This window comes from Pseudogymnoascus destructans, assembly GCF_001641265.1.
Source record: "Pseudogymnoascus destructans isolate 20631-21 unplaced genomic scaffold scaffold_15, whole genome shotgun sequence".
Classification (NCBI taxonomy): domain Eukaryota; kingdom Fungi; phylum Ascomycota; class Leotiomycetes; order Thelebolales; family Thelebolaceae; genus Pseudogymnoascus; species Pseudogymnoascus destructans.
The window spans coordinates 218,085-231,009 of record NW_020167534.1 but is presented as its reverse complement, the minus strand read 5'-3'; the positions used below and the strand labels follow the sequence as shown (position 1 = coordinate 231,009).

General features: G+C 45.6%; 4 protein-coding genes across 4 annotated transcripts; 2 read left to right on the top strand and 2 right to left on the bottom strand.

The window, feature by feature from the left end:
* Nucleotides 1-49: 49 nt before the first annotated feature.
* VC83_04584 (uncharacterized protein) lies at nt 50-2,733 on the top strand. The gene is made up of 4 exons (XM_024468213.1): nt 50-274; nt 345-1,790; nt 1,845-2,130; nt 2,182-2,733. The coding sequence occupies exons 1-4, from the start codon at nt 77-79 to the stop codon at nt 2,649-2,651; spliced, it is 2,400 nt and encodes a 799-aa protein (XP_024322580.1). The 5' UTR covers nt 50-76; the 3' UTR covers nt 2,652-2,733.
* A 3-nt stretch (nt 2,734-2,736) lies between these two features.
* On the bottom strand, nt 2,737-3,293 carry VC83_04583 (uncharacterized protein; the record flags this gene model as incomplete). The annotated part of the gene is made up of 3 exons (XM_024468212.1): nt 2,737-2,907; nt 2,966-3,234; nt 3,290-3,293. 3 exons carry the CDS (start codon nt 3,291-3,293, stop codon nt 2,737-2,739), a joined length of 444 nt encoding a protein of 147 aa, XP_024322579.1.
* Nucleotides 3,294-3,645: 352 nt separating this feature from the next.
* Nucleotides 3,646-5,255, bottom strand: VC83_04582 (uncharacterized protein). Its single transcript, XM_024468211.1, has one exon. The coding sequence runs from the start codon at nt 4,808-4,810 to the stop codon at nt 3,902-3,904; it is 909 nt and encodes a 302-aa protein (XP_024322578.1). The 5' UTR covers nt 4,811-5,255; the 3' UTR covers nt 3,646-3,901.
* A 181-nt stretch (nt 5,256-5,436) lies between these two features.
* VC83_04581 (uncharacterized protein) lies at nt 5,437-6,003 on the top strand (the record flags this gene model as incomplete). Its single annotated transcript, XM_024468210.1, has 1 exon — nt 5,437-6,003. One exon carries the CDS (start codon nt 5,437-5,439, stop codon nt 6,001-6,003), a length of 567 nt encoding a protein of 188 aa, XP_024322577.1.
* Nucleotides 6,004-12,925: the final 6,922 nt, after the last annotated feature.

Here is a 12,925-nt window from a genome sequence, read left to right as displayed (position 1 = left end):
CGCTACGGCCAACCCAAGCTTCGAATCTGGGGTATAGAACACGATGCACAATTAACTTATTTTCCAACTCAACGCCATGGCATCAGCTTCAGTGGCTAGAAAAGAGAGAAACCCTATTGCCGTAGTGAGGAACAGTAGCAATATTTCCGAAGGAGAACACGACATTCGCCTCGATGACTATTTGAACGACAAGCTACAAACAGCTGCGGATTTCCAGAATTTGGATTCATTGATTGCCAATGTCGAAGAACAGCGAGTACAATTGCTGAGCCAGGTCAGTAGCAGTATCCCTGAATATAGCTGAAGCTTCCCCATAAAATCTATATACTGAAACTCCCGTACAGCTCCAAGATGCTCGATGCAAGCTTGCCAAATCGAACGAAGCAGATGCCTCCCATAGCGATACACTATTACAGCGAACGAAAGCTTTCCAAGATATCCAGTCGGGAATAGATAATCGGCTCACCATAGTTACTGCCTCGGATGCCCCTGATGAAGCGGTGCAAAGATTCAAAGCTCCGATAGAGAAGCTTCGACGTCTCGACCTCGCATACTACTATGTGGAAATGCTCCAAGAGGTTGATAGCCTCGCCAACGAAGCGCGGAGTTTCCTACCTGAGCACCCGAAAGAGGCTTTGAAGCCGTATGCCCGCTTAAAGGAACTGTATATTTTGCTACGTCGCCTACAGACCCCTGCCGATGATGCAGCTGGGCATCTTGTAACGCATGTCGAAAAGAGAGCAAATATACTCTGGTCTGAGATGAAACAAGTGATGGTGGATAACTTTGAGGGTGTTCTGAAGAAAACAGATTGGCCTACAGCCAGCGAGGCTCCTACAGAAGCATGGACCGCTAGCTTTCAACGACTGCTGGAGCTCCAGACGCCGGAGATTCTCAACGCCCCTGCCCGCCAGCCAATGATCCTATTGCCGATGGCTTGCTTGACTAAGCCCTTTGTCCAGCAATTCCGGTATCACTTTATGGGCACCAAAGCTAGCAACACTAAGCTCCATCCAGCTTACTTTTTACAATGGGTGGTGGAGCTGATTGAAAGCCGTGAAGATTACTTGATTGATAATGTTGGGCCAATCCTGATGTCACATTTCGGCAGCACAATGACAATGAACCGTTCATACAATGACCCGGTTGCCGCATTTATTACGGCACTTCTACCTGTGGTGCGCGAGAGGGTTAATACGCTCCTGGTTTCGATAGCCAACGAACCCTCGGTTTTGAGCAGTTTAATGGTCTCACTTATGAAGTTTGACGAAGATATTCGATTGAAATTCAGCTACGATGGTGGAAATTCGAAGAAAGGCTGGAAAGGCCTCACACGGGAAGTTCTCGACAAATGGTTCCTTAGGTGGCTCGAGGTGGAGAAGGATTTTGCTGTGATGAGATATAAAAGTATCATTGAGTCTAATGACAACTCAAGGATTGATTATGACAGCACTGGCCCAAATACAACAAAGGCTACATACGGCGCTTCGAAAGTCATGGATCTGCTTGGGAATGTGACCAAGCAATACCAGGGCTTGCCCAAATTCTCGTTCCAAATGAGATTTGTTATTGATATCCAGATCAGGATTCTTGATGAATATCACGGCCTGCTGAAAGATTCACTGGATGCCTATATTGCTATAACTTCTACTGTCGGTCGGGCATTGCACGGCGTGACAAAAGAACAACAAGCACAAATGGAAGGAACTGGCGGCTTAGAGAGTCTATGCAAAGTCCACGGAAGCTCAGATCTTGTTATCAACACTTTAAATGATTGGAGCAATGACCTGGTAAGTCTCTTTACAGATACCACGCTACCACACATCATACTAACGTAATACTAGTTCTTCCTAGGCCTTTGGATTGAGCTCCAGGAGCGTGCTAAGAAAAGGAGTATGGGCGATAACTTGGCTGAGGCTATGAGCTACGAAGTCGTGAAAAATAGTACATCAGTATCCGTTGGCTCTGATGGTGACGGCGCCGTATTCGACGAGACAGTAAGCGCATACACAAAGCAACGGGACCACGCCCAGCTACTCATGACGGAGTCTATCAAACATTCGCTGCCTACTACTTTAAGAGCATATACTAATAAGCCCAACTGGCTTGCAGTGGATATTTCGGAAGATGGTAAGATACCATTTTCCCCAGTCAGGCCGTTTAGATACTAATTGAATACAGGCGTACAAGCTCCAATGAACATCACGGCAGAATTTGAAGCGCTATTACAGACATTAGAAAGAGATATGTCCTTCCTTCACAACGCACTAGCCACGGCCACATTGCGCGGCATCTTCGGCGAGGTTTTTGAATTCCTGGGAGAGTCTCTATGGCGCGATGTCCTCATGCGCGAAAAGTTCACTAGAAACGGAGCTGCTCAGTTCTACCGTGACCTCAGCGCTACGTGGTCATTGATCGATAACTACATCACCGATGGCTCGTCATCGGATTTGGGAATGCCAAAGCTACGAGAGGCGGCAACATTGCTCAACCTCCCGGAGAAGGCACAGGATGGACTTATGTCCTTTACGGATGCGTCTGACCGCGCATTTGCTAGCAACGCAGGGGCGACAGGGGTTCTCGAGGAGTTGCAACTCAAGAATTTGACACATAACGAAGTCAGGCTGGTGTTGGGTCGAAGACAAGGTTGAGGGTGCCTCCACCATGAAGGCACACGAATATAGATATAATTACGCATAGATATGATACAAACCACTATTATTATCAGAGCTCAATTTAGTTTTTTGGTTTGACTACTTTCCTATCTCCCTCCTGCCGTTGAATCTCCCTCACAGCCTCATCCACCCCCCTCACAACAACCGTCGGCCCCTTCCCCCCCACCAACTCCCCCAATCCATCTATCCACCCCAAACCCTGCCGATCCACCCACGCGGCCTTCAACCCCGCCTAAATATTGGTACGCTTTTGGATCAGGCTTGTATACCTTGACTTCCTCCACACTTACGATGTCTTGGAAGATGCCTTGGAATTGAGCTAGGGAAAGCGATTTTGTGACGGAGGCCTTGAGCATGGCGGGGCTGCCGTTGGAGAAGATGTATGCGTCTATTGCCGTAGAGGACTGGAGGGAGATGAGCCCGGGCCCGGCGTCGGGGTTGAGATCAAGGGAGTCGTAGGCGCGCATTAGGGAGTCAATTGCAGCAGACGGTAGGGAGAGATCTGACAGGGCGTGGGTGAGGGAGGCGCGGGTTACGGAGCTGAAGTCTTTGTAGATTGCTTGTATTGTTTTAGTATTTGGGAGATACGGAGGGTGGAAAAGGGAGGGACTTACACATGCTATTCAACCGCCATGTATATTCGAGTTGATAGCGTCGCCATAATGCGCGAGGGTCTTTGCTTTCTCATCGCCGAAGTGGGATGGGAGTTCTTTGGCGATGGAGTCGGTGGAGAGGAGGGTGCCGTAGAGGCGAATGCTATTATTGTCTTCTTGTCGGATTCCATTGTATTAGTTGGGTGGTATAGATGGATATGGGTTATATTTGTATTTTTGAGGCTATTAGAATGATCTTATGGTTATTGATCATGGCATTGTCAGCTGTTACACTAACCAACCCCGCATTGTGACGTATGCGGGGTCGTATAAGCCAGGTGCATATCATAATATTGCTCGCTATGAAAGGAAGGAAAGATCTGGGAATATTTATCTTAGTATGAATTCATAGTAATCAAATTAAATAGTCGAGCCTATAAATGCTAAACGGAACCAACGCATTAGCTGCTTCAACTCCAGCCTAACGCCGCGCTATATGAATATTATATATTATAACTCAGCTCCCAGGTCCCCATCCAAGCCCTTTGATGCAAAAGAATGCCATTAAAGCCAAGAAAGACATATATTCATTTCCTCAATTTCTTTCCAACCTCCCAAGAGGCCGAACAACTCTCAGAGCACATCGATCGCTCTTTCGGCCTCAGAGAACCTCACCCTTCTCTCCTTCTCCGAGACTTGAGTTTCCTCGGTCTTAGCAGCCACACCCTCACTCCCCTTTTGCCTCCTCAGTGCAGCCCTCTTAGCCCTCTCATCTCTGGCCTCCTTGTCTTCACGGGACTTGTAGTCAGCCAACTGCTTGCGACGACGCTCAGAACGAGCCCGGGTAATAGCAGCGGTGGGCTTGAAACCGACGCCGTTGATCCCCTCGCCATCATCATCGGGATCACTGGGGTTATGACCAGTAATTTCGGACTCTTCCCAGTGAAGCGATGGAGGTTCCTGAAGAGGCGAGATCGCAGGAGTGACGGGAGGCGAGGGCGCCGGTGAGAATTGCTGTGGTGGAGGATCAGGCGAAGGTGGAGAGGCCGGCTGCTTATGACTTGGGCGACTAGGAAGCGTTGTACTGAGTGTAGTTAGGGTATTGGTAGAGTTGGCGCCTGTGAATATTACGTTGTTATGCTGGCTGCCAAATGCACCGTTCCTATCAAAACGTATAGCACCAGTTGGGCCTGAAACCATATTGGAGGAGACCTGGGGTGTCTCCGGGATTTCTTTAAATCCATTCCGAGAAGATTTGGCTTGTTTTCTGGGTTCGCCGTTGTCAACTTTCGATGATGCCCCAAACGTCCCAAGCAGGTCCAGCCTGCTGACCCCACCAGTTCCCTCTATTTCCAGCTCCCCAAAGCTATGGCCTACCCTGGACCGTGGAGTCTGAACCCCCGTGTCGATATCCTCTCCAGAAGATGACATTAACTTTTCTGGGAGTGTATCTAACCGTCTCGAAGTGACTCTCTGCTGTGGCGAATGTGGCTTTTCATCTCGTTTCCGTTTAGGTGACGGTGCGGCAGGGTAAAGCGGCATACTGATGAGGCTTACTTGAACAGATTTATTTGGTAGAATATAGATGTGACGGCCACCTAAGCAGGATCACAACAACCCCGAGAGCCTCGCGCGAGGTGTTGTTGAAGATGAGTAATTTGCTGGCCGTTTAAATGAAAACGGCAGGTGACAGTTGGCGGATGGGCTTGGACCTGTGGCACACAGCGTGATTCTAAACGCTTCGTTCACAAGTGAATAGATGGTGCTCGTATAGAGACGGTATAGCCATATCCAGGATGCCAACTCGAAGATGCGGTCACAGGCTGACGACCCGATTTCAATTGTGATGGTCATGAGAGTTGTGGCCGCTCTTGTGACTGGGAGAAAGAGTCAGCCTTGCGGCGTAGCCTCGTACTGGAGGCACACTCTAGTCCCGAAGTGAGACCCACGTACAATAAGATAAGGCACCAGGTCTCTACATAATGCTTCATTCTCAAGGGAGTCATTCCCAGGTACTATTAGAGCAAGATCACAACTTACATTATAGCCTAGCAATACCCAGGCCTTTTTCATTGGAACATACCACGCGATGCACCACTTCAACGTCTACTGATGTTTGCCAATGGTAGTGGGAAAGCAAACGCGTTGAAACATTGTGCAACTTGAAAATGGCACAGCTGATCCAAGAGGCAGTGGTCCGTCCGGCTCCCCCGCTTCCCCCGAACTCAAAGGCCAATTATTTCAGATCAGCAGTATCTGTAAGGACGAAGAAGTTAGAACCGGCGACGCAATCAGTTTCCGCCCCCAAAGGCGCCGAGTCTCCATTTGAACCATGCCCCTTCTTCTTCTATGGCTCCCTCATGGATCCCGAAGTGCTACAGCCTATTCTTGAACTTCCAGAGGCGCCGATTGTTGAAAGCGGATCCGTTTGCGGGTTTTTTATAAAAATGTGGGGTATATATCCAGCACTTATACCACACGAAGGCGGGAGGGTTTCGGGGTCAATGTGGAGAGTCACCACCGAATCACATTATCTCCGGTTGAAGGAGTATGAGACATCCGCCTATACTTGGTGTGCTTGCGATATTGAACTGAACAGCGGAGAGGTTTTGAGCCGCTGTAGAACCTTATGCTGGGCAGGAGATTCTGATAGGAAAGAGCTCGAGGAGGGAACCTTTGATCTTCAGCGCTACCAGAGGTATTTTAAAGCCTCTGTTGGTCGAAAATCTCCGTAGAGAGAGAGGTGTGAGATCTCTTATGAAGGCTTGTAGGTCGTAGGTAACGTCTATATCCTGTATGGCAGCAAGCACAGCTACTCGATGCTAGTGCTTATAAGGCTAGAACACTCATACGTCTAATGGCTGTAAAACGAGTGTAACATATGAGGGAAAGGTGTATAATAATGTTGTGTTGTGCAATGACGAAGTCATGCTCGTATGGCTTACATGAGTCGAGTAATAACTTAGAACCCTTGTACTCGTGCGGCCCAAAAGTCTATATTAGGAAGTGTAAGTACTCAGTTACAACAATAATACCCAACTCTCAACTATCTTTAAGTACAATGGCTGAAATTTCAATTCCACTACATGTAGCAATTATTACCTTACGCATATTTATGAATGATTCATATAGTTAAGATTAAAAAGAAGCTTGGAATCTCAGCTAATTCTGTTACACATATATAGCAACAAACTGTAGAAGAGGCAGGAAATAAGACATTCTTAACCTTCTTAAACATCTCAACCTAAAGCCTTAGAGTAGAAGACCTCAAACAATACAGAAAGATTCTCAAGAGTCATTACGTATATGCTCTTTACTTCTGGCAAATCCATTTGATACATTTCAACAAGGAGAAATTATCATATTCATGCTCTATTGTTAAACAAGTTGCAAAGAACCACTTAAGTACATAGATCCCTTGCCTAATTGTACGCAAAAACATCTTCTAAAGCCATATCCTGATAATATTATTCCTAAAGTACGCTTGAGATTCTGAAATGGGCATTATTAGAACTTAAAGCTGGTTCTATCTTTATATTCGTAGATGAGTTGTCATACTGACATTCGTTGCACTCAGTTTGCTATCAAACTCAAGAGCAAACTTAGAAAGCTCCTCCTCAAACCTACAAGTCACTATACATATTTTGGCTTGTCACACCAACAACAAGAGCAATACTACTCAACGATTGCTACAACCATCTATGATTCATTACACGTCATCGCTCCTTAGTTACTGGGCCGATATGACCACATAGCATATCTCTACAACCCTCTATGATTCATTACATGTCATCGCTCCTTAGTTACCCACAAGATTGGTTAAGTTATGACATAATTTGTCTATAGGGGTACTCTGACCTTGGACCTCCTTTCACTTCCTATAGGCTACGAACCTAAGAGATGGTTCTATGGGATTCTCTTACGTCGACTACAGTTACCAAGCCTGGTTAGTCATGGAAAGTCTTGGAAAATGAGAGAACTACACTCCTTTAGCATAAATAGGATTGCCCTTTCCTTAAGAAAGGGCAAGCAGACAATACAGTAAATCGACTATCACATACTTCCACGTCTTTTGCAAGCTTCCAAGCATTGATCTTGTTACTCCTTGTTTCTGAAAAGTCAGTGAGGTGCTAACCTCTGACTTATCCCTGAGTTCTCAGACTCAACATTTGTTACAACTTGTCTAAACCACTCCACTATATCATACACCTGATTGCTGCATTGTGGAATAGTCTAAGCTACGACCCTTTGGCTCTTTTTCTAAGACAGTGTGTTGTCTTAGTAAAATCATCCCTTCCTTGGGTGGCTAGATTCTCACATCTGGTGCACCCACCATTACATCGGTCCATAAACACTAAGATGCTATCGTATCCGTGCTTGTCCCTTGGGAACTCCTTGAAGTCCATGGTGAGGTGTTGCATAGGATATTCGGGTACAGGTAGTGGGTATAGGAATCCTTGTTGCTTAGTGACATTGGTGTGAGAAAGCCGGCATGTTACGCAGTTTCGTACATACCGCAAACAATCCGCTTCCATCCCGACCCAATGATACTTTGGAGCAAGCAATTGGTAGGTTTTCCTACCACTTGGATGTGCTGACGACACTTGATCGTGCACTTCTCGGATCAGTTTCGTACATAGGTCGGTGTGGCGATTCACACATAGGCGGCCTTTGTACAGGAGGAGCTGGTTGTTCATCGTGAATCCGTCTGGTAGGGGTTGTTTCGCGCGAGTCTCGGTGAACGACTTCTGATTGTCCACACATAGCGCCTCTATTAAATTGAAGGGCACCTGTGCCTTGGGGGTGTCTATCAGGTTAATGGATGCCACGTAGCTCTCTGCTAGTTCGGCGCTGATACGGGGGTGTAAGCGGCTTGGACCTAGCAATACCCTCGCTCTACTGTCGAGTTTGACTTTCTGTTGCGTTACCAGGTCTTGGTCTCTTCGGCTCAGAATATCAGCCTTCTGATTATTCTTGCCTGCGGTGTACGTGATGCAGAAATTGAAGTCAGAGAGTAGCTCCATCCACCGAACCTGTTTCGCTGTGAGGATCTTGGTAGACATGGAATATTCCAATGAACGGTGATCAGTGTAGACGTCAACTCGGTGGCGTACCAAAGCCAACTCGGGCCTCCATTTTCCAAAGGCTTTCACGATTGCGAATAGTTCCTTGTCGTGGATCTCCCAGTTGATCTCATGTCCGGATAGGACGTGACTGTAGAAGCTTACGGGGTACCATCGCTTGTCAGGGTGTTCCTGGGACAGGACACCAGCTACCACTCCATCAGAGGAGTCCGTCTCCAGCTTCGTAGGCAATTCGGGGTTGAAGTGGTGAAGTGCCTGTACCGCTAAAAGTTGTCGTCACAATTCCTTGAACGCATCCTCACATTCGTCTGTCCACCGGAACGGCTCCGAGGGACTAGTGATAGTTGTGAGGGGCTTTGCTATTTTGCTGAAATCTCGAATGAATTGCCGGTAGAAGCCACAAAACCCTAGGTAGGACTTCACACCTGTAACAGTAGTCGGTCGGATCCAGTTGCGAAGGGGCTCGATCTTGTCAGGGTCCGCTTCGACACCAGAAGTAGTAAGGATATATCCTAAGTACTTTGTCCGGGTAACGTTGAATTCACATTTCTTTATATCGGCTTGAAGTCTGGCTTCTCAGAGATGCTGTAGGACCTTATGCACATGGTCTACGTGTTACGTAGGGCCCTCGGAATAGATTAGGATGTCGTCTAGGTAGGCAGTACAGAAGTCGTCCAAATATTGCATCAGGACATCGTTCATATACCGCTGATAGGTTGCGGGACCATTTGTCAGGCCAAACGGTAACACTTTGCATTTGTAGGTTCCATAGCGAGTCCGAAAGGTAGTGTACTCTTCTGAGTCAGGGTGCATTCGTATATGATGGAAGGCTTATCTAATATCTAGCTTCGTGAAGATTTTGGCTTTCGACACCCATCCTAGTAGTTCGTCGATACGCGAGATGGGGTAGGGATCATTCCGGGTGAGACCATTTAACTTCTGGTAATTGATGCAAAATCTTAATTTGCCATCCGCTTTCTTTACGAATAGGATAGGGGATGCGAAGGGGCTGTTGCTGTTGATGATGAATTCCTTTTCCAGGTTTTCCAGCAGGTATTGCTTGGTAGCCTTAAGCTCTTCGGTGCCTTGTCGGTATAGCGGGGAGAAGGCATTTGGTAAAGGAGCTTCGAGCTGTATCTTATGGTCGTATATGCAGTGTGGAGGGATCCGACCTGATTCCGACTTCGAAAAGACATCGGCATAGCTTCGGTGCATATGCGGGAGTTTCTGTTGGATGAGGTGAAGAGTTTCTGCATCCTCGTCCAATTCCTTTTCATGAATGATCTGATCGATTTCGTAGATGCTAGTCTGATCGGAGTCGCTTCGCATCATCTCGTGGTGGAAAGCATTTTGTAATGGTATTGCACCAGATGTGAGAATCTAGCCACCCAAGGAAGGGATGAATTTACTAAGACAACACACTGTCTTAGGAAAAAGAGCCAAAGGGTCGTAGCTTAGACTATTCCACAACGCAGCAATCAGGTGTGTGATGTAGTGAAGTGGTTCAGACAAGTTGCAACAAATGTTGAGTCTGGGAACTCAGGGGTAAGTCAGAGGTTAACACCTCACTGACTTTTCAGAAACAAGGAGTAACAAGATGAATGCTTGGAAGCTTGCAAAAGACGTGGAAGTATGTGATAGTCGATTTACTGTATTGTCTGCTTGCCCTTTCTTAAGGAAAGGGCAATCCTATTTATGCTAAAGGAATGTAGTTCTCTCATTTTCCAAAACTTTCCATGACTTACCAGGCTTGGTAACTGTAGTCGACATAAGAGAATCCCATAGAACCATCTCTTAGGTTCGTAGCCTATAGGAAGTAAAAGGAGGTCCAAGGTCAGAGTACCCCTATAGACAAATTATGTCATAGACAAATTATGTCATAGACAAATTATGTCATAGACAAATTATGTCATAAAATTATGTCATAGACAAATTATGTCATAGACAAATTATGTCATAGACAAATTATGTCATAGACAAATTATGTCATAGACAAATTATGTCATAGACAAATTATGTCATAGACAAATTATGTCATAACTTAACCAATCTTGTGGGTAACTAAAGAGCGATGACATGTAATGAATCATAGAGGTTCGTAGGAGCTTTTATAGCTATCGTTCATGCTCCTAGGCCTCTAGTTGGTAGAGATATGTCATGTGGTAGTATGAGTGATGTCATGTAATGAATCATAGAGGGTTGTAGAGATATGCTATGTGGTAATATCGGCCCAGTAACTAAGGAGCGATGACGTGTAATGAATCATAGATGGTTGTAGCAATCGCTGAGTAGTATTGCTCTTGTTGTTGGTGTGATAAGCCAAAATATGTATAGTGACTTGTAGGTTTGAGGAGGAGATTTCCAAGTTTGCTCTTGAGTTTGATAGCAAACTGAGTGCAACGAATGTCAGTATGACACTTGCCAGGGCCCTCCAACTCTGAAGAAGCGTTCGGGTAGGCCACTTATTCTATCCGATGAGCAAGTTCAAGAGGTTATTGAGTTTATAGCCTCATCTCGCATGAATAGGCGTATGCCATATACAAATATAATACACATTCTTAATATTCCATGCTCACGGCTTTGTAAGGATGCCTCCTTACACGGGGTGCATTCGGACCCCTAAGGGGACGCGCAGTAGATAACATAGTAGTACAGCAACATAGGGGTTAGAGTCGGGGTCGATTCGGATTACCGACTAAGTAGTACCGAGGGTACGCTAAGCTTGATTAGAGTCGGACCCGAGACGGATATTTAAGGGGTAGGAAGCTGTAAGCTCCCCCTTTATCTTTTTTGTATCCTTCGTAGTAGACCTATAGGATAGAATACAGCATCACCTCCGACTCGCACTCCCATATGCACCTACGGAGAGCCGTATTCCCTGTGTCCTTACAGGCTTGTCCTAACCCGCGCTCTGTCTGTGAGAGGCTATAATCGATGTGAGTATCCCTCTCTACTTTACTACTATAACGTACATGTATAACGAACCGGCGAAACAAGCGAACCGGCCAATCCATTTTACACCTTAAATCACGAATTTCATAACTTAATATCTCAACAACCCTTTAATAATAAGTTATAAAAATATGTACTTAGCCTTTTATAAGCATTTAAAGTACTCTATTTGATTTTTAAAGCAATTAGTATTGTAGTTATTAAGATACTAAGAATTAGGTCAAAAGTGGGGGCTAAAACTCAATATCTTAATAACTACAATACTAATTGCTTTAAAAATCAAATAGAGTACTTTAAATGCTTATAAAAGGCTAAGTACATATTTTTATAACTTATTATTAAAGGGTTGTTGAGATATTAAGTTATGAAATTCGTGATTTAAGGTGTAAAATGGATTGGCCGGTTCGCTTGTTTGGCCGGTTCGTTATACATGTACGTTATAGACTAATAATTATTAAGGGGTTGCTATGCGGAAGCCTATTATCTCAGAGACAAATCGACAAAAGCGACTTTCATGGGCTATTGAACATAAGGATTGGGTACGGAATGATTGGAATAGGATACTTTGGACTGACGAGACGTGGGTAACGGGAGGCCGCCATACTCGTATGTGGGTTACTCGAAAAGCAGGGGAAATGTGGGATGAGACATGTGTTGTAGATAGAGTACAATGGAGAAGGTAAGAGACTCCTATTTACTATAGGATTTACTAACAATCCCTAGAGGTTGGATGTTCTGGGGCTGCTTCTCAGGTGGTCTTGGAAAGGGTCCTATACTATTTTGGGAGAAGGAATATGGGAAAATAGGAGCTGAGTCCTATATGGCTCATACTGTCCCTCTAATCCACGGCTGGCTACGCCTACACCCAGGCCTTACATTGATGCAAGATGGAGCTCCAGGTCATAGAGCAGGTGCAACATATGAAGAGTTGAGATCCCGTGGTATTTGCCCTATAGAATGGCCCCCGTATTCACCAGATCTCAACCCAATTGAACGGGTGTGGCATATTATGAAGAATTATCTACAAGATAATCATCCAGAACATATGTCCTACGACCAGCTCCGTGTAGCTGTTAAGGAAGCGTGGGAGCAAGTTGGAGAAGCTGAGCTTAATGCTCTCCTTAATAGTATGCCTACACGTATGGCAGCAGTAATTGCTGCAAATGGTATGCACACAGAGTACTAGGCTTATAGTATAGTTTTATATAGGGGTTTAGGTATCTACTCTACTCATTATTCTACAGAATTGATTGCTCTCACACTCAAGTGTTCGTGACGCGTGAGAATCGGTACTTTGGCCAGAATTGCCAAGCCAGCCTACGCAGGGGGCCCTAGCCCGACCCACTCACAAAACTTATGAACAACACCTCCGTAAGTCAGGAGAAAGCTTATTCCCTGAGTCATGATGGATACCGAGGTTGACCGTTGTGTCTCTGATAATCGTATGGGCCATATTGTCGCGCAGTGGCAAGTCAGAGACTGGTTGCTGCGTTGAGCGGCCATAATGATTCCGACTATTATCGTCGTAGTTTGATATTGTATTTGGATCAAAAACCTTCTCGAGTGGAGCCCGGAGGGGTGCAACTTCACAAACAGTGGTATATTCAGTACAAAGGCAATT